General features: G+C 38.2%; 1 protein-coding gene across 2 annotated transcripts in view; it reads right to left on the bottom strand.

Moving 5' to 3' along the window:
• ABH1 (ARM repeat superfamily protein) overlaps positions 1-24,789 on the bottom strand; it is a 72,754-nt gene that overhangs the window by 10,354 nt on the left and 37,611 nt on the right. For both annotated transcript variants that reach the window (XM_077362065.1, XM_077362067.1), the window contains 6 exons: positions 19,710-19,841; positions 19,034-19,100; positions 16,996-17,195; positions 8,796-8,866; positions 8,465-8,549; positions 6,493-6,561 (listed from right to left, as the gene is read on the bottom strand). In XM_077362065.1, the coding sequence (XP_077218180.1) occupies positions 6,493-6,561; positions 8,465-8,549; positions 8,796-8,866; positions 16,996-17,195; positions 19,034-19,100; positions 19,710-19,841 (624 nt within the window). The remainder of the gene's footprint in view (positions 1-6,492; positions 6,562-8,464; positions 8,550-8,795; positions 8,867-16,995; positions 17,196-19,033; positions 19,101-19,709; positions 19,842-24,789) is intronic.

Genomic DNA, 24,789 nt, shown 5'->3' with positions numbered 1-24,789 from the left:
GTTATTGTCAGAAAATTAAGGATTACTTTGAAAACACAATCGTACAGACCAAATAGAAGAGAAACTAAATTCTCTTCCAGAAAAGAAACAAGAATATGCTCCTTTTTTTTGTTGAATGGTACACGAATATGCTCCTTACTAATTAAATAAATGCACATGACACTAAGCAATTGACCTGAAAACATTAATTGACCACTACCTTGCCGTTGGGAAAAAATGTTATCGTAGTCAACCACAATGCATGATAACTCATGAAGGAGAACACAGCTGACAAAGTGGAAAGAAAACAATGTATGTATTGCCCCATAAACCATTATGGGGTATATCACGAAAGTAAGAAGAAGAAGAAGAAAAGAACCAAAGAAAACAAGAGGAGAGAATATGAGGGAAGAAAACAAAGGTTTAGAGAGGAGAGAAAATTCGTGAGATTAAAAGTGAGAACGCATCAACCCTCACGGCTTTTCTCCTTATCTTCTGCTCAATAGCAACTGACAAATATTACAAGAGTGTCATTCATAAGTGAAAAATAAATAAGACTTAGCTACCTGATATTTGGACTTCAAATATGGTAGATATTTGTTTACTCAAGACCTTTTCTCGAATTAAGTGAAATATACTTTAACATGTTTAATCCTCTCATCATAGGCTCCTCAACTTTAAAACCCATCTCAAGCAGCAGGGTTTCATAATGACTCACAAATAGAATGAGCTATTGCCATGTACTATGCCCCTACATTGAACCTACTAACCACATTCGGCTTTTGCTTTTCCATGTTACAAAGTTTCTTCCAACAAAGGTACAATACCCGGTTAGTGAACCTTATGTCAAGAGGAAATTCTAGAATAACTTTCAACACTTGTAGAACAAATCAAGCTGAGATTGGACACGTGGAAAGGCCTAGGAAGAGGGAGTAGAATCCAATAGTGGAGAGGGTGGAGAAAAGATAGGACACGTGGAAGCAAAACTTGATCTCTCTAGGAGGGAGGATAACTCTCATTAAGGCAATACTTGCAAACATCCCAATTTACAAATTATCAGTGTTCAAATGTCCCGCGAGTGTGATCAATCACATAGAACAAATCCAGCAGAGATTTCTTTGAGAAGCAGAAATTACATTTAGTAAGTTGGGAAGAGGTATGCAAACCAATAAAAACTGGGGGTCTCAGCATAAGAAGATTAAAAAGAGCGAACAATGCACTCTTGGGGAAATGTCTTTGGAGGTTTGAGAAGAGAATCATCAATTGTGGGCCCGTGATATCAGATGATAATCTCAGACATGGAGGATTGACTGTTTAGGAGGATATACTAAGGCAAAAGCAAAAATTTAATGATGGGATTAGATTTAGGGTCTACTCGCGGCGGCGACGCGGCGGCGGGGGGGGAGATAAATCAAGTTTTGGCATGGCAAGTGGTGTGACGAGTTACCGTTGAAGGGTGTGTTTCCAAATTTATTTTCAGTGGTGATGAACAAGGAAGTATGTGTTAAAGAATGTTTTGAACGGAAGGATAATAGGACTTCCTAGAAGCTTGACTTTAGGCAAATTTTCTTTGACAAAGTGCTAGATCGGGCGGCTAGGCTTCTAGAGTTGTTGGAAGACCATTACATTAAAACGACTGCTGGAGACAAAAGGGTTTTTGGATCTGGAGCTCTTCCAGGGCATTCAATGTCAAATAATTTTACCATTAGCTTGTTCCTAGCTCAGTAGCCTTGCGCTTTGCTAGAGTCTGGAGCATTCTAGCCCAGCCCAGGGTACGTGCGTTCGGCTGGACCGCCTCCCTAGATAAAATATTGACAGTGGATCACTTACACAATCAAAACATGTTGATTATCGACCACTGTGCTCTATGCATATAGTTAGGAGAGTCAGTAGATCGTATGTTCCTCATTGTAGCTTGGCTAGGGAGGTTGGAAGCAGAGACTTTAGAAGATTCATGGTTTTAAATTTCCCCGAAACGACCGAGATGTTTCCATTTCCATCCCCACCGAAATGAAATCTACATGATTTCCTTTCACGTCATTATTTACCCACATTTTAACCTAATTTCCAAATTCGACCGAAATTTTCGAAATGGTCGAAACAACAAAAAATGGAAAGATGTTATTAGTTGCATTTCATTTCATTTCATTAATGCATAAAATGATATTTGTAGGCAGCGTCAATGAACTCCAAAACAAAGTAATCATATCTTATGCATGGGATGTCATGTCGGCATGGGACCAATAATACTTTGTAACTCTATGTGGTATTGACATAGAGTTGGAGTCCTAGGAGGGAAGAATGGTCGTTGTACTTTCTTTTTTTCTTTTTTTTGAATGGTAGCCAAAGATTATATTACAATGAAAGGAAGACCGAGTTGGTCAAAGTACATAAGAAAGATAAAAAGAAAGAGCTAAACAATAAAAAACTAAAAGAAATATAACAATCATGGCGGAAGGGCATCGAACAACGCCAAGTCTTCTTTAAAGACTCCTACTCTAGCAAGACTATCCGCCACTGACTTAGTGGATTGACGAACATGCTGGAAAAGTAAATGAGAGGAACCAATCATATCAAACATCTCATCGAAGAACCTATCAATCATTCACAGGTGATTATGTAACCCATTTAACCAACAGATGACATTTAGAGAATCTCCTTCAACTACTAAATCGGCCATTTGGCTTCGATCCAATAACTTTAATCCTTGAGGCACTCCACGTACTTCTGCTTCCTTAGCATCCTCTACTCCAATTGGCCCAAATTACCTCGCCAAGATCATTCCTTAGAGCACCTCCGATCCCAGCAGTGCCCAGCCATTGTACTTTCTTATAATTCATTATATTGTACTTTACTGTTCTAGAAATACGCGACAACGCATGTCACTAGTTGTTCGATGTAATTAAGCCATTATAGATGGTATTGTTGCTTATGTGATGGTTTCAAAAGCATGTATTTGTGCTTTTTTTTAATCGTAGGTATGTATGTGTGCTTCTTCTTCTTTTTTTTAATGGTAAATAGGATTCATTCCAAAAAAAGAGACCGAGAAGGTCCATGAACATATTACAATGGAAAATAGAAGAAACAAACTTACAAACCAACAACTATGGGAGAAGAAAATCAAACAGCTCAAGGCTTTCTTTGTGAACCCAAGCTTTTGCTAGACTATCCGCTTCACCATTGGTGGATCGCCTAACATGCTTAAAAGAGACTGACGCCACCCCAATGATATCTTGAATTTCGTCGAAATAGGCTGCAAATCTCCAAGAAACCAGTTTTGGACCCCGTAACCATCTAATAACGTTGAGAGAGTCCCCTTCCACCACCACCCTATTCAAGTCCACATTATGGAGCAACTCGAAGCCCTGAAGGAATGCGCGAACTTCCGCTTCATTTGCATCTGCTATTCCAATGGGGCCTCTAAAGGCCCAAATCACCACCCCTTCCTCATTCCTCAATAAGCCTACAATGCCAGATGGCCCAGGATTTCTCATACTGGAACCATCAAAATACAGTGTAAGCAACCCATGTGCTGGAGGGGCCCAAGTTTCAATCACTTTGGGATCATTTCTGTCCCCCACACAAATCTCTCTTCAGCCATACCATAGCTCATAAGCAGATACGAATCTAAAGCATGGTATTGATTTCATCCAAGATATAGTTAAATCAAGTACTTTATTGAAAATATATCATGCTCCCTTAGTGAAACCCTCGAAGATCCTGGCATTTCTTTCTTTCCATAGTCCCAAATAGTAGCTAGGAAGGAGATTTGCCACAAGATCTTCCCTTTTCCCTTCCATGGTGCCATCGCCCAACTTTCGTACATGGTTTTAAATTTCAGCCAAAATGTTTCGTTTCGGTCGAAATATTTCGGTTTCGGTGGAAAACGAAACGAAATTCACGGTGAGTCGGAAAAGTACCAAACTTCGCCGAAACGTTTCGTTTTGGTAAAATTTCGGTGAAATTTCAGAAATTTCGGTGAAACGTTTCGGTGAAGTACAAAATTTCAGTGAAATTTCGGAAATTTCGGTGAAACGTTTCAGAAATTTCGGTGAAATTTTTACAAGATTTCGTCCGAAATTTCGTACCGAAACCGAAACCGAGATTTAAAACCTTGCTTTCGTATCATTCCAATTATTGACCACTCTACCCCATACCTCTGGCGAGTTTGCAATGAACAAAAAGACGATCCACTGTCTCTCCCAATTCAATTCAAAGCGCACAGTAATCGATAAACCATATATTCCTGACTCTTAGGAAATCAATAGTTTGAATCCATTTTAGGAGCGCCGCCCAACCAAATATGCGTACTCTTGGTGGTGCTTGAATGTCCCACAACTTTGGCTACTTTGGAGGAGGCAGGGCAAGGTAGGAGCTGATGATAGAAGAATTTTACCGAGAATTCCCCATCTAAGTTCCAGACCCAAATCCTTAAGTCTTCCCCAACGGAGGAGGGGCAAGGTATGTATTTGTGCTTATTCAAGTATTTCCCAAAGTTTCATCTTAAAATTTCATCATTTGCATATTTTTAAAAATATTTAAAAATATCATTATTTGCATGTGTTTCCATACGTTTCCATGATTTTACAAGATTTCCAACGAAATTTCCACCGAAACCGAAACCGGAATTTAAAACCTTGCTAAGTTCATTGACATTACACCATTCAAAAAAAAGTTCATTGACCTTATGCAGTGTTGGTTCTATGTTCCGTGATGGAACAAAAGGAAGATTCTATGGAATATGACATTGCTAGCCATGATTTGGGTATTATGGAAGGAAAGAAATGCCAAGTATTTAGAGGTTTGGTAAAAAGCCCTCAATTCATTTTCTTGGAAGGTAATAGCTCTAACCATATCATGGGTTAGGATCTTGCCCAATTTCAGGTTCTCTCAGCCCATTATCTATGGTACGGTTGGAGGGAGATTTGAGGAAGTTCGGAGCATGTGTCGCTGCAATCTCAAGAGTGGGAACCACTAGGCCCCCGTTTGCTAAAGTTCAACTTTGACGATTCTAGCACGGGAAATCCTGGGCCAACATGACAGAAGTAGGTGAAGTACTTAGAGATGAAAACGGCTTAACATCATGGGTTTTCTTGGGTCCTATATAAATCACGGATTCTAATGAGGGGGAGGTTAGAGCAGTGCTTCAGGCCTTTAAGGCTTCATGGATCAAGTGATAGTGGAGGGAGACTCTTAACGTTATTAGGTGGCTAAAAGGGAGTCACTCCTTCCCCTGGAGATTCACTCCTTGCTTTGATGAGATATATAGTGGTAGGCTCATCTATTTCCTTTCGTCATGTCAAAAGATCGGCAAACAGTGACTTGATAGGATGGCCAAGGCAGGGTTCTATAGGAAAAACTAGAGTTGTTTGATTGTCTTCCTCGAGATGTCTATTCGCTATTTGAACTCTTTTTACTTGTTGCTTTCATGTACAGACCACCTCGGTCAAGGAGCATCCTATTTTCTCTTATTATTAATGTAAGCCCTTAACATTAAAAAAATTGATGACACCATCACGATTTAATCAGAATATCTCTTGTGGAGGCTTCTACCTATTTAGAAAGCGAATTTCTTGATCCATTGGGCAGTTTCTACAACGTGTCAATTCCAACTCCATGAAACAAATAGAGCATTTTTTCTTAAATAAATCCCCTGAATTTTTTAAGGATATGGCCTTGATGTGATTTGTTAGAAAGAATGATCAAGTTTAGAAGTTCTATCAAAATGGTCATTGATAATGCATGCACATTTTTTTTTTGATAATGCATGCACATGAAGTTGATATAATCAAAATTTGCAAGGTGATCTGGAAACTACTGGAGTCCAAAAAGTTAAGTTCTTCTCCTGAAGATATATAACAAATGGGCTAGGGATCACTCTATTATATGGTGACCGACTGGCTGCAAAAACCGTGTAGGATCGCTCCCATGTCCACTACAGCAGACGATTATTAGTTTCAGAGAAAAAAATGAACCCAAGAAACACTAGAATAGAGATTAGCGCATCAAAAGACTTTGACATATAAGGAATAAGAAGTCAAAATGCCAAAAAGGACAACAGGCATTTTTATCATTTCACAAAAAAAGAAAAAAGAAAACAACACAAGCAAGGGGGTAAAAATGCTGGAAAAGGAGTGATGTATTATCCCTCATATATGTATATATAATATAATAAATAATATATAATGTATAATATATAATATAAAAATAGAGACTTGGAAGGCAATTTCGCAAAACGCCATTTAACGGCTCATTTTTTTCAGGAGAGAACAGCCCCCTCATAAAAGATTGTCTTATTCATATAATCTAAGGAGGCTGTTCTCTCAGGAAAAAGTGAGCTGCAAAATGGCTTTCTGCGAAATTGCCTGGCAAGTCCCACACAGATATAAATGTGTGAATTGCAAGTTTCCATATAAAATATTGACCTTAGAGAAAATATATTTTCTACATCACCAAAAATATGAGCCAAACTGTTCTAGGATAGCGGAAATTCTTTTTTATTCATCACATTACCTTGCAAAGGTCAATAATAACCAATGTGTAGTATATAGGCTTGAATGGTGGTTGAGGTAGCAAAAGTAGCTGCAAGGAGACAAATGAACAATTTCTCTCAGATAGTTCTATTGTTAATATACCACCTACACAGCCAACATAGAAAAAGTAATCTGTTCATAAAAATAGATAATATTGAAAATGAAAACAAACCCTAAATCATACTAAGGTAATCTCATGCAAATGGTATTTGCAAAGCATATATCACACCTGAAATCATACACTTTACAGCCCATTTGCTACATTTTTATTCCACGATCCTGTTTGCCTAACCTCCTCATAAGTCATAAGTGAAAGGTGAGAAATAACTAAAATGATAAACAGGCTCACTCTCCATAATCCAATGGCTTCCGAGAAACACTAGAACATATATTTATCCAATAGAATTGGTCTGCCAAATTTTGCATTAACTTTTTTGTGGCTTTAAATACCAGCTCCCTACTGGACAATTTTTTTTTTTTTAAATAAGGACCTACTAAATTACTTGCATCTGTGATAAAACAAAAGATTAAATTACATTTTTTTTTAATGGCAAAAGATTAAATTACATTTGAAAGAAAACTTCTCCCTTCAACCATATAGCTAATATGGAAACGGATAAACTCTAGAGTTTTCACCTACAGATGTATAGGACCTCGCATAAATTACTGACGTAATTACTTAAATCTAAGAGAGAGCTTCAAAACCTAAGCTTTTTGAAAGAGTTGCTAGCAATATTTTTTTTAATGATTGCAAAAGTTATTTAAAAAGAAAAAAAAAAGTAATAGCTACCCAACAATTACCGAGATGATCACTGATGGGAGTCGAAGCAAAACAACAAACAAGGCATACAAAGGATGCCTCACAAAGAATAGTTATCTCTAATTCATAGTTTTAAATTTAAACTGAAACTGAAACAAAACGACCAGAATGTTTATGTTTCCATCCCCAACTTAACACGTACTGAAACCAAAACGCAGAGCCAAACCAAAACAGTAAATGTAAGTCGTATACTACTGGCCTACTATACCAGTATGTGTTACATAATTATATTTATATGAATTGCATGTGAAGGTGTGTATTATATAAAAATATTTGAGTTACATGCGAAATGTAATACGTACTGAATGATCAGACGGGTGACAGCACATGTCACTAGGTTTTCAATATTCTTAAACCACTATGGGTGGTTCTTTGGCCTATGTGATTGTTTTTAGTGTATTGTTGTGCTTATTCTAGCATTTCTTACAGCTTCATCTTAAAAGTTCATCATTTGCATACGTTTTCATACGCTTCAGTAATTTCACAGAATTTCCCACAAAATTTCTATCCGAAACTGACATGTTTCTATTTCCATCAGAACAAAAATGCATAGTGAAACTGAAACCATACAAAAAAAAAACCCGAAACCTTGCTCTAACTACAATAGGGACTGAGATAACTCTGTTACTATTAACAACTTGAAATCTGATTGGGCGAGAATGAAAAAATTCCCTCCCCCTTCTTCCAATAACAAATTTTGACGATACATGTAGTTTGGCGTTACAAGCTGAAGGTGTTAATTCAGTTTTTTTAATTTTTTGCTTACTTTCTGTGCCAGCTTATCTTGTGTCATGTTGTCCATTTTGTAACTTTTCATTTCTTTTGATGAATTGTTTGTTGAAGTAAAAAATTAGACTCTGTGATGAACAATATGATTTACACTATTTACAAATTCAATTTGACAAAGCTGGAGTTTGTCTATATCTATGCAGCACATAGTATGTCCTACCTACAGGGAAACATCCCAACTCTTCACTACCATATCTAGGCAATGTCTGAAATAGAACTTGTCAACAGATTGCAATAGTAACCACATAAAAACTGACTGAAATAGAACCAAGCAATATTAATGTCACATGAAGAACCACAAGCAACATAGAGGAAAATGCAATGAGATAATACAAAGACATACCTGAGAAAATATTGTCTCAGCCATCAGATACTCATACCGAAATGGTACAGGCAACCCCACCATGTATGAAGCGCATTCCTTACGACTAGCTTTGCATGAAACCAGAAACATAAATAAGATATCCAAAACACAGTGAACAAATATAAAATCAAATAGAACATTTTACCAAGTAGTTTGTATGATTGAACATTATGTCTTCCATTAGTCAAAGTAACAAGAGGCATATAATAACTTTTTACCAAGTAGATTTTATGATTGAACCTTATTGTCTTTCATTAGTCAAACTCATTTTAATTCAGAACTGTTAAATAATGAGCAGTCATTTACAAACCAGCCATTGAAGAAAAGCAGCACATCGAGCAAATATTCTTCCACAACGAAACGATCTATTGGCTGCGCATTCTGCCATCTCGAGAACAATAAAAATGCATCAAAGATAAATGATATCATCTTTGTAAATCTGTAGTACTAGCAATGATGGGATGCTCATATTCTAATATTAAACAACTTTACTCAAAGATTGATCAAGCATAAACCAATTAAAAGATGCCCCAAATTCACAAGATAAAGAAGAAAGAAGGTAATAGAAGTAAACAATTACAACCAAGATCTAGAGGATTCAGCTATAAACCAATTTGATTCCCCTATGAAGAACATTTCATTAGAATTTCGAAATGCCATAGACAAAGTACATAGCATCATTTGGAAATTTTATTTTAGGAAATATATCATGAAGATTGTGTCAAATTCTCTGCAAATTTAAGTGTATAAGAATCAGAATTTCAGCATAGTTAATGGGACAGGTGAAGAACCTAAGCAATAGCTTCCATAGCAGTCTTCAGAATTCACCTCATTGGACACCTAGCTTTTTTAGTCACATGTTATGGAACCACTCAAGGCCTTAGAAGCGTAAAAGCGCAACCTACTCTTAGATAAGAGAAGATAAATGAGTGACTAGGGCCATATCAACCCCCTAGACCTAAAACAACTATGTTCCCCTCACCTTTCAGAATCGAAGGAAGAAAAACATGTGATCATTTAAAAAAAAAATTAGATGGGCAGTAATACATGATACCGGATAATTTTGTTTGTTATAATAACTGTTATTTTCAAATATGAGTCACTCTATTCGAATTAACTATCATGCTTTTTGTTTGTTAATTACGCAAATTTGAAATTACAATTCCGAATAGGTGAATCATACTGGTCCTATTTCAAACCTATTATTAATCCCGTCATCTAAGTAAAATCTAGCCAAGTCTTATGGAATTTTATTTATGGGGTTCTTCATATCCTAAAAGCACATGTTTTCCATGGAAAACGGTGAGTGCATAAAGTAAGGACCCCACTAGTTCAATGATCCAAACTAGTGAGGCCTTGCTATGGATGGGTCACACACCAAAATCCACTTCCACCAGACGATTTTAACCCGGCGATTTGCGGCTGTTAAATAGACGTGAGAAACCATAGAAGCAATGAGTTGCATTCACGGCCACAATTTGGAGGGTTAGAATCCGTGGATGGAAGTGGATTTTGATGCATGCCCCATCCATAGTAAAGCCTAAAAGATAAATGGTATGTATCATGGAAACAGTGGGGCCTACTTGTACCTCTATAAGAGCACATTTTTCCTATGTGTATTCATCATATAAGAAACATATTTATAGAAGTTTGGTTCATGGCATGAGATACACATACCCATATAACCATATCTGCTGACAATGCATGTCGTATCTATGTTCCAGTGTGTGTACTTGCATCCACAGTTTTAAATTTCCACCGAAACCAACACGAAATGACCGAAATGTTTCCATTTTCATCCCCATGGAAACGATACCGAAACTGAAATGCATACTGAAACCAAAAGTGCATTAGTGGTATGTATTGACTTATCAGGCATATGCAATAATGCATGTCACTGGGTATTTGATGTTATTAAACTATTATAGATGGTTGGTAGTCTTGCTTTGTGATGGTTTCTTTCTTCTTTTCTTTTTTTTAAATGGTGCTTATGTGATGGTTTCTAAGTGTGTATTTTTGTTTATTCTAGCATTATCTGAAATTTTATCTTAAAATTCTATCATTTGCTGTAGTTTCCATATGTTCCCACAATTTTACAAGATTTTCACCGAAATTTCTAACCGAAACAGAAGCGATTCTATTTCCGAGTGGGCCGAAACCAAAACCGAAATTTTAAACCTTTGTTCGCATTCTTCTCTTAGCAATAAGTGGTAAAGAGGTGGTAAAGAGACAAAAACAAAAAAGATTGGTCAAATTATCAATAAGGAGTAAATCCCAATTTAATTTGGCAATAAGTGGAACCAAATTCATGAAACTACATAAATCTGTAACAAAAAACAAACCAGGGTATAAGCTACGATGAAACCTAACTGTTGCGACTAGTTTAAGCCTCTTTCCTACTAAAATATATCAAACTCCACAACTCAAACTGCTAAAAAATAGAACTATGTAAAGGGTTCAAACCTGTGTTGCACGGATTCTTTGCCCCATTATGCCAAATCCGTTTTGACACGCGAATCGGACATGGATTCAAGTGGGACAAACCTAGATTCGTGTTGTAGCAGTGTCCCACACGAATCCTGTTTTTTAAGGGCGAATCTGGCACAACGTTGTCTCTTTCGAAATGTGAATTATGTATATTTTCCATTTAAACGCATTTTCTTCTTAAATTTTTTCATATAATTAAGCACAACCCATCATCTCTTAATAAAAACCCTAGCTCCTCAACCCTTCACCGTCAAACATCAACCAACATCCCCCCTCCTTTGACTCTCTTAATAGAAACTCAAACGCCACAACCCTCTATCCTCAAATTTTTCATGAAAATATATGCATGCATAATATATATATATATTATTTCTATTTTATTTAAGAAAAATTAACAAATCCACGAATTCTACTTTTAGAGATTTGCCGAATTCGGCAAATCTTGCCGAATTCGACACCTCCAATCTGAGTCAGATCCCGGCATACGAATCCAAATCCATGCAACACAGGTCCAAACACCAAAAAAATCGCCCCCTATTCTACTTGAAGATTCATATAGAAATTTTACTCGATTATCTCAGCTTAATTTTCCTGCTTACAGCCACCTAATAATTATATTTGTCTAAATTCTTGAGCTTCTTAGCATAGAAAGTCTCCCAAATAGAAACAACAAGCAATAGCCTGGCTCCTAGTTCCGTCAACCCGTCCAACAAGTCACTTTCAAAAAACCCAATCAAATAACTTATAAAATTCCAGAAAAGTTCTGGAGGGTCTCCCCACAAAAACAACCCATTATTCTACTTTTTTTTGCAAATGGAACTCTATAGGGCCTTATGTCTAGGTTATGACGTCACCATAAAGTCCAGGACCAAACCTCTCTTCCCCTTTAGTTCTCCTACTTTTTATTACTAAAATCACTTTTGAACCAGAGAAGCTGGAAGAAATCATTATCCAGCCAAAATTAGAAGTAAATCATTACAGCACAAAAGTACAAAGGAATAGAAAGAGAAATTGTTTGACACAGTACCCGAACTGGAATATTCGTACAGTTGAAATAATAAAACTGACGCTAATTCAAGTAGTCAGGAAAGAAGCTAAGCAAAACTCAGAAAATCTCATTCAATATATTTACCAAAATTTGTTCCTTTGCACCATGTTTATACAGTTTAAACATATATGACTTGACACATGCATGGCAACTGAAGGTTTCGGCTCGACAGAGATAGAGTTGCATCCTAAATTTTAATTGCTCGTGGCCTTTTTCTTTTTCTTTTTCTTTTTTTTCTTTCCTTTGTATTTTGTGCCCAGGTTAGCTTCATTTAACCCGGTCTTTTGTTTAATAGAATTTCAATTGTTCAAAAAAAAATACATATACTCTTGGTGTGGTCGTTTCTCTCTTCCCAATGTTGTGAAGAATATCAACAACAATTCTTATTGGACCTTTTCAGGTGTCTTACCCATGGTGGTATTGGAGGTTCGTAGACAGGACAGAAGCTTATTTTGGGAGGAATTGGAGGTGAGTTCTATATGGTCTTACCCATGGTGGTATTGGAGGGGATTTTAATGAAATCAGATTTATAGAGGAAAGAGTGGGCTGCAATCACTATAGCCACAACATGGAGGCCTTCGCAGAATTCATAGATGCAAAAGACCTCATCGATATTCCACTCCTGGGAGCGCAATTCACTTGGGCAAGAAATAAAAGTGGCAGCAGGCTTGATAGATTCCTAATTTGCTTTAGATGTTTGGCGGGTTTTCAGGAGGTATGTCAATTGGCCCTTCCCCATTCTGTCTCAGATCATTGCCCAATCCTTTTGGACCCCAGGATCGAATCGTGGTGTCCTATTCCCTTCAGATTTAACATGGCCTGATTGGAATATCCCAAAATGGATGAGATGTTAGGATCTTGGTAGGTCGAACACAACACGGGGCCGGCAGATGTGGTCATCAGGGTCGTGTCAAAAAGAAAATTAGAAAATGGAAGTTGGAAATGGAAAAGGAGTCATCGGTAAGAAAGGCATGGTTGTTAGATCGGCTCAAAGCGATAGTGCAAAAGGAGGAAGCCGGGTCTGCCAGTGCAGAAGAAATAGAGGAAATTGGGAATTTAAAGGAAGAGCACAACCGGTTTGTATTAAAAGAGAAGATATTATGGAGACAGAAATCAAGAGTCAAATGGTTGAAAGAAGGAGATAAGAACAGTGCTTATTTCATGCCGTGGCCAGTGTGCGAAAAAGAGGGAATCGTATTGAAGCTTTGAAAGTTAATGAAGAGATCATCGAAAATAACGAGAGGATTACACAAGTAGTTGACTTTTATCAAGGCATGTACTCTTCAGAGAGGCTTCTGAGTCCAGTTCTGGATGGGGTGTCCTTTGATTGCTTGTCTGATTTGGATAGACAATCTTTAGAACGTCCATTCACAGAGGAAGAAATTGAGAAAGGGGTCGTTTCATTGGGAAGAGACAAGGCCCCTTAGCCGAGATGGGTTTTGTATAGCTTTCTTTCAGGAGTGTTGGGGGTTTGTAATAGAGGATCTTCTGAGATTTTTTGAAGAATTCCATCAGGGGATGGAGCTGGACAAGGGGACAGCGGCCACATTCATAGCCTTGATACCTAAATTGAAGGGCGGCTTGAAAGTGTCTGAATTCAGGCCAATAAGATGAGTGGGATGCTTATATAAGGTGTTAGCAAAGGTATTACCAGAAAAAATAAAGTTGGTTTCATCAAAGATTGTATCCCCGAACCAAAGTGCTTTTATCTATAAGAGGCAGATCGTAGACTGCTCCTACGATCTGCTCCCTAGTTGTTAATGAAATGATCGATTTCTACTCTAAGATGGGGAACGAAGGTATTGTCTGCAAGCTAGACATGGAAAAAGCTTATGACAGGTGGAGTGGGATTGTCTGGATTATGTGCTCAGTCGTATGGGGTTTAGAATTAAATGGAGGTAGTGGATTAGAACTTGCATTTCAGCAGCTTGGTTTTCTGTAATTATAAACGGGTCTCCAAAAGGTTTCTTCAAGTCATCAAAAGGATTAAGACAAGGCGACCCCCTTTCTCCTTTCCTCTTTGTCCTTGTAGCAGAAACTTTAAGCAGGTTGTTAGATAAAGGGAAAGAAGAGGGGTTTAACAAAGGTTTCAATGTTGGTGAAGCCCAACTTGAGATCTCCCACCTACAGTTTGCGGATGATACATTGCAATTTAGCTCACTGGATCTTCTTCGAGTGGTAAACCTAAAAGCAATTATTAGGTGCTACGAGATGATCACAGGTCAAAGAACAAATTTCCACACATCAAAAGTTTATGGCATCAACATCAAAAATGAGAAAAAGGGATTTGGCAGGAGAAATGGGATGCATGATAGATACTCTCCCCTCTACCTATCTCCGTTTGCCCCTGGGTGTAGGTACACCTGGAAAACAAAGCTGGGAGCCCATAGTTGGCAGTGGTGAAAAGGTTGGAGTCTTGGAAGAGGAATTTGGTTTCTAAAGGGGGAAGACTTACATTAATCAAGGCAGTATTGGCTAATAACCCCATCTATCAGCTATCTATGTTCAAATGCCCCATGAGTGTGATCTTAAGAATAGAAAAAACTCAAAGGCAATTCCGATGGGGTGGGACAAACGAAAGGAAAGGTATTGCCCTGGTAAGTTGGAAAGACCGTCTGCAGGCCCATTAAAGCTGGTGGTCTTGGTATTAGAAGAATAAAGGAAATGAATCAGGCACTCCTAGGCAAGTGGTTATGGAGATATGGTGAGGAGGCGTCTCACTTGTGGGCAAAAGTGATTGAATCAAAGTATGGATCATGCAAGGCACATTGGGAGTCAGAGGATAAGTATAGGAAGACAAGGAAGACTATATGACGGGATGTAATGTGCTTTAAGGTCAAATTCTTGGACGGGGTTAGATTCAAAGTATATGTTGGGGACAGAATACTGGTTTGGTGGGATAAATGGTGCTCTGAGATACCGTTGAAAGAGGCTTTCCTGCAGTTGCTTGCCTTGGCAGTGGTAAAGGAGTGTTTTAGCCGTTCAGAAGAAAGTGCGGTTTGGCATCCGTCCTTTAGAAGGAATTTCTTCGATCGGAACTCGAAATGGTTGGTAGGTTTTTGCAGATTTTGGAAAGTTGCTATATCAAGTTAGATGGGGACGATAAAAGAATATGTGTCAGGAACTTAGATGGGGAATTCTCGGTTAAATCTTTCTATCATCAACTTCTACCTTGCCCCGATCCCTCCAAAGTAGCCAAAGTGTGGGAGATGAAAGCACCGCCAAGGGTATGTATCTTCGCATGGGCAGCAGGCCTTGGGAGGATTCAGACTATTGACTTCCTAAGGCGTAGGAAAATGTTGATCATTGATTATTGTGCCCTCTGCATAGAGTGGAGAGTCTGTGGACCACTTGCTAGTTCATTGCAAGATGGCTAGAGAGATGTGGAGCAGATTCACTTCTTCGAATAGCATGGGTGTTTCCCACAAAGTTTATTCTCCTCTTGGAAAGTGGGCATTGAGGCCATGGAAAAGTAAAGGCAAAATACCATGGCAAGTTTCTTTCCTATCCACCATATGGATTCTATGGAAAGAGCGAAATGCTAGAATTTTCAAGGGTCTTACAAAGAGTGCCAACTTTATATTTAATAAGGTAATCGCTTTAACTATCTCATGGGTGAAAACCTTAGACTCTTTCAGATTTGTAATGGCCTATGAATTATGGCAAGGTTGGAAGGAGATTTGCTGCAGGTCTAGTAATACCCCCAAAACAATCCAAGGTTGGACACCTCTCACTCAAGGTATTTTAAAGTTGAATTTTGACGGCTCTAGTCTAGGGAATCCTGGACCTTCAAGAATTTGAGGGTTGTTGACGGACTAAGTTGGAGGTGTGATATGGGCATTTAGAGGTCCGGTCGGAGTGGCAGACTGAAACGAGGCGGAAGACGGTGCTATTCAACATGGAATCAAAATGCTCCAAGATATAGATTTAAACAAGGTGGTGATAGAAGGTGATTCCCTCAATGTAATGAGATGGCTATGAGGTTCAAAGGTGGCACCTTGGAGATTCCCTGCACTTTTCGACGAGATCCAAGATAGAATTGGGTTATTAGTGATTCTTTCATCCACGTTAGGCAGTCTGCCAATGGTGAAGCTAATAAATTAGCTAGAGAGGGCGTATTCAGGGAGAGAGTCGAGCTTTTTTATTTTCTTCCTCCATGATTACTAGGGGTGCAACTCGGGCGGGCTCAACCCGAACCCAACGGGTTCAACCCAGAAAAACTCGGGTTGGGTTGAGTTCAAGTCAGGTTAGGGTTGGGTTTTCTCAACCTGGGTTGAGTTCGGGTCAGATTCGGGTTGAGGGCTTGGGCAACCCGACCCGAGTTCAACCCGAAATTTTTAATAATTTTTTTAAGTTTTCAGCTTAAAATCTCGGGTTGGGTCGCGTTGGGTCGGGTTGAACTCGGGTTGGGTCAAGTTGGGGTTGGCAAAAAGGGCTGCTCGGGTCAGGTCGGGTTAAACCTCGTCGGGTTGGAACTCGGGTCGGGTCGGGGTCGGGTTCGGGTTGGCCTCAACCCGAACCCGACCCACCCGAGTGGCACCCCTATTGACTACTGCTTTTTGTATTTTGTTTTTTCTAGTTATGTTTTTCGTCTGATTAGCGTACTTTAGGGACCCCCTCAGTCTCTTTTTCTTCAATGAAATCGTTTCACCATTCAAAAAAGATACATATAAATGTCAAACTTTCAGTCCCTATTGTTAAGTTCAACTGTTTTGGTACACAAGTTGGTTCTAACAGACCGAAACCAAGCAACATGACCATAATGTGCGACCTCTCAAGAAGAGAGGCTCCGTTACCACTTGAAAACCGAGGATAACATGAATTGAAAAGCTTAATTTAATCCAACTACAAGGAAATCCAAGAAATAATAAAAGAAAGAACTCTTTCCTTTACATTGATCTTTTTTTCTTTCTTTTTTTGCAATTGGAAAAAAAGGAAGTGTGAATAATGATAATACTTTAGCCTAGTAATGTACCTCAGCATTACTCGCAGGAAATAGATTAAGCCTGTGAAGCCTCAGAGGATACTTCAATTCGGCTTCATGCTTTTGTTTGCCAATAGTGATGTCAGAAAGTGATGACGGAGGGTCGGGTTGCTTGGGGCAGCTGAGAGAACCAAAATCATGAGACTTTCCCGCCACCAATTGTGCCTCAAATAAAAGGTAAGGTTTGGGAACTAGAAAATCAAAAGTAGCATAATGATCAGCAAATGACACAAACAACAAATGGTAATGAAACTATGAAGGCAAAACAAAACGCCAAGCCCAAAATATAAGTTATTCAGACAATCCAGGAAGCATAGTCCATGATGAGAAAAATTTTGCTCAAAATTATACAAAACTATAGTGCAAAAAAAGTAGCTTAGCCGCAATATCAATTGTGATTATAACAGAACACACCAGAAAAGTTCTTGTTTGAATTTCTATGCCTATCTCTAACAGAAATTCAAACTGCAATGATCAATGTCGGAGCAAATAGAATTTGATTTGCAATCAGCATAAACTAGACGTAATGGATATAACTATGCTCTCAAATAACAATCAGTTACTGGCCTTCCCTTTCTGCATGAGAGACAAAAAAACACAGTGAGACGAGATCTTACATCATATATGAAGAGAGCTAGAGAGCTCTATATTTGACTCCTATAATAAGGTGGTGCCGTTCCAGTCTCGCAGCGTTGGTGAATCTTCCTTTGGTTGGTTAGGTCAGGTTAGTCTATCATCCTTCCGGTGAGAATGTCAGAATGCCTTCCGGAGTTCAGAAAATAATGCTTAATGACTTGGACATTCAGGTTCTGAGTTTACAGATATATCAGCTTGCGAAAGACTATTATGTTGATATGTTCGAAGATGATACGAATGAGAAAGGGTTATTCAATTGAACTGAAAATTGTATTGGCCTGCAAATGTTCCATTTTATAGTTGGTGTGCATCAGTAAATATACAAACAGCAGCACAATGTAATTTATTTCCTTCTTTTTCTCTTTTTTGACTTGTGTAAGTGCATGTATGTAAGTCCATGGCGTGGTAGTTGGTAACAGGGTTCTAAGGGTACATGGCTCACAGGTAATAATTTGTTGAGAAATGTTGATTGTTTGATGTTTCAACAAAAGAATTCACCTGAGCATAATATAAAGTGCAAAGTCACTCTGACATGTTCTTTCTACAACAAAGGGCCCTCTCTGATTAGCCACAAAGCAAGATCTTCAAGCCCCATCCTAAAGAATCAACCCTACAACGAGTTAGCGGCCACAAAGAGGACAACTATTTTCAAGGAGATCAGCCCTTAATGGACAACCAAATTCAGTGGCCCTTCAGGTAAATCAGCAAAAGTGACTGCATACTTCCATGTTAACAGCCAACAGAAGCACTAGAACTAACCCCTTTAACCTGAAAATGACAACTGTGCAGAAGTGGTCGGTTAAATGCAAAACTCGGTTATCAGTGTACCACTTTTTATAGCCACACGTCATTGACTTGAAGGTAAATGTCATTCATGCCCATTCTGGGGCGTTTATTTTAATCCTTTCCTGCACCCACAGGTTGTACTGTGGGTTTCAGATTAAATCAAAGTGGGCCCAAACTAAACAAAATTTAATATATTCCATTAAAAAATGTTAAGCCAAGTTGAGTGCACATAAAACTACCTCTTGCTTAGGAAAAACTAACTTAAATAGTTAAAAATGATTTTTGAACTCCAATACTCCCGCAATTCTGTCAGTAACCTATGTAACATTGAATGTCCGCTGATGCTTCTGCACTTCGTGAGACATAACAACATTTCATCAATACGCGACTTAAGACCAAATTCTTGAAAAAAAAACTATGTAGAGGAATAAATGTTCCATCCATGATGTAAAAAAATAGATAAAACTAAATATCCACAAGTAAAAAATTAGTAGGGACTAGTCTCAATTGAAGAAATGATACAATATAAACCAACACAATAAAATGACTGATGAAAGAACTAAAAGAATTAAAAGTCACATAGCCATTCAAAAAAAAAGCCACATACCACTATCAACTTTCCATCCATTGTTGGATAGGACTTGTATACGATCCCACAAATCTTCCAAGAAATCCTAATAACATAAACCAATGAGCAGAAAAATATGAAAAGTGAATAAGCCATTTTTGTTGAAGAATAATAGCCAATTAAAGTGTGGCCATGTAAGGGCGAAGGTATAAGCATGCATGTTTTCACAATTATCATACAGAAACTAGAGCAATGATTTGTGCATGTATGTTTTTCACAAATATCACACAAACTCGAGCAATGATTTGTACAAGCAAAAATATCTATAAATTCCATCAGTTGAAGTTCGTAACCAGAAGCTACCAAATCTACATTATGTTTTCACAATTAACATTCAGAAACTCGAGTAATGATTTGTACGAGCAAAACTATCTATAAATTCAATCAGTTGAAGTTTGTAACCAGAATCCACCAAATTTACATTTTTTTTCCCAAGAAAAAATTGTCAAAAAATATCCCATGACCACGAGCCCTAGAAAAAAAATTTCATCCAACCATTAACTCAAATTATATACATGAAATATGAAAGTCGCAAAATATTGAGAAAAACAAGAGGTTTCATATAGCAATGGGGCAGCAGAATTAGAGAGAGATTAGACCTATACATGGAACTAATAGTCTAAAAAAGAACAGAAGATTGCAACAGAAACTGTACCATCTCAGAATGAGCTGTGTCACGTTCTTCATTAAACACAAACACAGTAAAGCCACTGTCAGAAGCATGCCTTCGGAAGCGCATATAAGCCTCTACACCAGCCATAACACTCTCAATTTCCTCTGGAATTTGCTGCAAGTACATTTTGATTTCTCATGGAGGAGGGAGGCTAAACCAATTTTCAAGTTTACAAAATCAAACTAATTATGGTAGAACAAGAACATGAATAAAAATTAAATTCAGAACTGATGGGGAAATAAAAACAAGCTATTGTATCAGAATACAACAATATCAAAAGTACATCCTTAGATGGCATCCTTAGTATACAGGAAATTGTGTTTCAAAAGTATTTGTTTTTACATCCTGCAACATGTCCTCAAAAGCTATGTGAAAAGCATCACCTAACGTGATCTTATCTAAAAACTTGTTTAAAATTATATTATCAGAACAATATCCTAATAAAATGCTTTTATTTAGAGATAATAATGGAAAAATAAAAACAAGCTATTGTATCAAAACACAACAATATCATAAGTACATCCTTACATTGCATCCTTAGAATACAGGAAATTCTGTTTCAACAGAATTTATTTATTTTTTTACATCCAGCAATATGTCCTCAAAATCTATGTGAAAAGTATCACCTCAAGTGATATTATCCTGCTCCTTGTTTAAAATGATATTATTCTGATAATATCATTTTAAACAAGGAGCAGGATAATCTAACGTTGAGAGAACATTTCTCATTATTCCCCATATTATCATGATAATCTTAGGAGACTTTTCATTTCTTATACGTTTTTTTTTTTTTAATTTACATACTTTATTATTTTATTTTTATTTTATTTTTTTATTTTTATTTTATTTTTTTTTGGGGGGGGGGGGCTCATTCCCCAAAAAAAACGCATTAACTTCGAAACTAAGGACATGATAAACTTACCCATTTGTTTACGAGAAGCACCCAGTATAAGTCATTTTATGGTTCAATAGCCATGGAACGACGAGGGCATATTTATCTTCACCCAATTACTTATCCTATGATAATACCCGAGGCAACGAATTCCAGAGAAAAGCATTTGCCACAATGCTCAAGAGAACCAACACTAGCATTTACAAAAACAGAAACTAAAAGGCTGCCTAATCTGGTTCGCATTCTAGCAATCCAGGAGCCATTCACTGCAAGTGAAATAATCACTGTCAAACACTATTATACTTCCCTTTCTTTAATAATGTGTTTCTTGGGCCCAAAACAAGTGCTGGTAGAGTACATAAATTAAATCATTATTTTTTGACACATTTAATGAGAACTACCAACACATCGAAAAGTCTGAATTTCTTTACAAATTAAAACAATAGGAACACACAGACTTCTAAAAAAGTGCAATTATGATTATAAGAAACCTAAAGAAAAAAAATGATATCAAAACCACTACCAACACATCGAAAAGTCCGAATTTTTTTATTTTTTTTTTAAATGTGACTTGATATATTCATACCATGGAATTTACATGGGGACCAGTAGTCCCTCTAGCGATTACATAGTATGATGATCCAGGAGTATACTCTTGAATCCCAAAAAAGAAACATAAAAGAAGAAATTAAAACTGCATGAAAGCTTCCTCCATCCACATCTCAGAACACTTTCAGAATTACATAACACTTTTTTTTTTTTGAATGGTGGAATTCATTAAAAAAGACCGAGGCAGTCAATATGTACAAAAAGAAAATAAACAATACAAGAAAATGCAATACACCCTCAAGGGGGAAGAAAATCAAACTTCTCCAAGGACTCCAAATCTACCCCCCTCCTGGCTTGTGAATCCGCCTCTCCATTAGCCGATCTCCGAACATGATTAAACCTCACATGAGATTCTCCAACAATATCAAGGATTTCATTAAAAAAATCCGCAAACCTCCACGGAAATTTATGAGAACCGGACAACCATCGGATGACATTTAAAGAATCACCTTCCACAATAATATTATTAAAATTCTCCCCTTCAAGCAGCTTGATACCTTGATGAGCAGCCCTAACTTTAGCCTCATTCGAATTAGCAGTCCCAATCAGCCCAGCATAAGACCAAATCACTGCACCCAAATCATCCCTTAAAAGCCCACCAATACCCGCAGGACCGGGATTACCAATAATAGATCCATCAAAGTTAAGCTTACGCAAGCCATACCGTAGAGGTTCCCAACTCTTGGACAATATTGTTCCTTCCGCCACTACTTGAGCAAACCTCTAACCATCCATACCATAGATTAAAAGCCGAAACAAACTGAAACAACTGTAAAGATTTCGCCCAAAAAATTGTTAATGCCGTTACTTTGGAAGCAATGAATGAAGCACTTTTAGAAATACCTCTGAAAGTTCTATAATTTCTTTCTCTCCATATCGACCAAATAACAGCAAGAAAAGATAGCTTCCACATAGTTTTCCCCTTCAAACCCCACGGGGCATATTGCCAATTCTCAAAAGCCAGAGCCAAATCCCTCGGAAAAACCCACTGAACCTCAAACCTACCCAAACCCCAAACCTCACATAACACCTATACCATCAATTCTGCATTGAACGTTTCAGAAACAACCTTTCCAGACATCACCATAAGGCCTCCATAACAATCATACTAGCAATGAACCCAAGGAATTTTATGACTTGAAATACATCAGGAACCTAAAGCATTGTTTACTCACCTTGGTAAATTGAGAGGTAGGATGGATATTTAGGGGAGAAAAAACTCCACTGAGCAGCAAGGATCGAGTCCCTCAAGCACACTCAGATAGACCATCTACACTTCACTAAAACCTCCACTAAGAAATTTTTAACCCCCGCTTCAGCCCCAACACACTTAACCTTCCATCAAGAAACGGATTCCATTGCCTACCCTAAACATAACAAAACTTAATAACCCATTCCCAAAAAAACCAACACCCCAAAAATAGCATATTTACAAACGAATCCTTCATTTCCTGAGAGCTTTACGCTCTCGAGTCCCAAGGCCAGGAGTTTTGCCCTTTTTTTCTTCTACATCTCTCTTTTCAATTTCAAAGAACATTCTCTTTGTCTCCTCAACATCCTCCTTGTAGCCTTTTCCCAACATGTCTCCCATCTCAACCATCTTTTTAAACTCTTCAGAACTCGCTTGCTCCTCTTCCTCCAGAACAATCTGTTTTCCTTCCGATTCCGATTGAGATTGATCCACATCCTCATGTGCAGTGACCTCTACCTCTCCAGGGTCTTCCTCTTCAGGGAGCTGCTCCGCCCTTGTACGACAATCCTTGACCTTCCTGCTTAGATCCCTTTTCCAACAAATCACTTATATTAGCAGATCCTTCCTCTTCTTAATGCTCCTCTTCATCCCCACCTGCCTCCAGGAGCGCCTTTCGTTAATCCTCCAAACGCTTTTGAAAAGACAGTAGCTTCGACACCGAAATACACACATCTTCAATTAACCTTTTTCCTGTCAATTGAAATAATTCTTCTTTTCCTTTTGCCTCCTCTTCGAATTTGTTCCATTGACGTTTTAGATATTCCATGGCAATCTCTCTTCATTGTCGATCCAGTATTTGCCCTGTTCTTTTCATATCCAATCTTTTTTAAAGCCCCTTTCTACTCTACCCCCAAGCATTCTACTTTTCTTTTCCCCATGTAGTCAGTTCTCCCACCTTCATTTGAGGGGGCCGAGTCTCCACAATTTCTCAAATTCATCCATTATCAATCGGATTCTTGTTAGTATGTCTCTCCTTTTCTTTTCTCTGCTTGTAATAGAATCCCTACCCGAAGCCTCTTATATAGAGGAAAACCGCCCTTAGAAGAGACTAGGGTTGTGAGCCTGTCATAACGTTTTCGATAATACCAGCGGCTATACATGGGGTTTCCTTTATCTTTACGGAACCTTTTCGGCTTCTTATTATTATCGACACGTTTGCTATCAAGAGATCTTCTCCAGATTTCTCATATTCGTATTCCAAGGCAATACTTTTGAGCTAATTAATTTCTTCCTACATTTCAAGGCAGCAGGCGTCCCACCATCATATCTTTCTTCCCCTCGATACTGGAAATCCATTCCAGTATTAACACGTGTCCTTGCATTAAACGCGACGTGCTTACTTGAATTAAATAGCCAACCTTCCTCTTCAGTTGCAGACCTCAACATACCAGCCAATGACATCTCAGGCTCGTCAAGCCTCAGTTTAATTTTGAATTTGGCCTAGAGCAACAGTCGAATTCTTTTTCCTGTCCGTACGAGAGAAGTGATTTCCCTTTCCTTTCCTTTTCCTGAAAAAGGGTTATCCTCCTGTTGCCTCTCACCAGAAGATCTTTGGCCTTCATCGCCTTGAATGCTCTCGTTGGGCATAGTGACTTCAATATCCAAGGATTCTTTAATGCCATTATTCTCATGCGCAATCTTAACCTCCACTAAAAAGCTCTTACCATCTATCTTCAAGTTAATGAATGGTGGCACGTTCTTCCAGTCTTTGGTAAGGACTTTTACGGATGCATATGCCAAACAATGGTCATGGTCCCCTGATAATTTAACTTGTAGGACCTGACCGAAGTATTTTCCCATAGCTTCGAGCGATGGAGATGTCCATGCATGTATAGGAACATCATAAAATCTGACCCAAATCGTCTTCGCTCCTGAATTGAGAGCTGGATTCCAAATTTGAGGGGATGAAACGTGACTCCCAAAAGCATCTCCACCCCGAGATGCTTGGGTTTCCGATTCGAAGCAGAATAGGGCCTCCATTGAGTTGATCTTGAAGGGTTTTGGAAGGTATGGGATCCCCCAACATTTTTTACCCCAATCCCAGACCACATCAAGGTTCCATGCATTGCCATTCATACGACCCACCAAGCATCTCTTGAGGGCTATCTTACGTTCCTTGGCCGCAGCTGAGGGGATTTGAATATCTGGAAATCTGCTAAAAACTCTGGTGCTTCGGGATTTCTCCTCCCATCTAAGGTCCGGAGAGCCCCCATTTTCTGGGGGTCCTCTATTTTTGCTTAAGTTACACTTTCGGCAACATTGGCGTTGTCCAAAATTGTAATATCCACAAAAAGTACATCGCCAATTGC

Source organism: Tasmannia lanceolata, unplaced genomic scaffold (genome assembly GCF_043159265.1).
Source record: "Tasmannia lanceolata isolate RefF3 unplaced genomic scaffold, GAP_Taslan_0.1 ptg000019l, whole genome shotgun sequence".
NCBI classification, from domain to species: domain Eukaryota; kingdom Viridiplantae; phylum Streptophyta; class Magnoliopsida; order Canellales; family Winteraceae; genus Tasmannia; species Tasmannia lanceolata.
The sequence above is the reverse complement of the archived record's forward strand: the minus strand, read 5'-3'. Positions and strand labels throughout refer to the sequence as shown.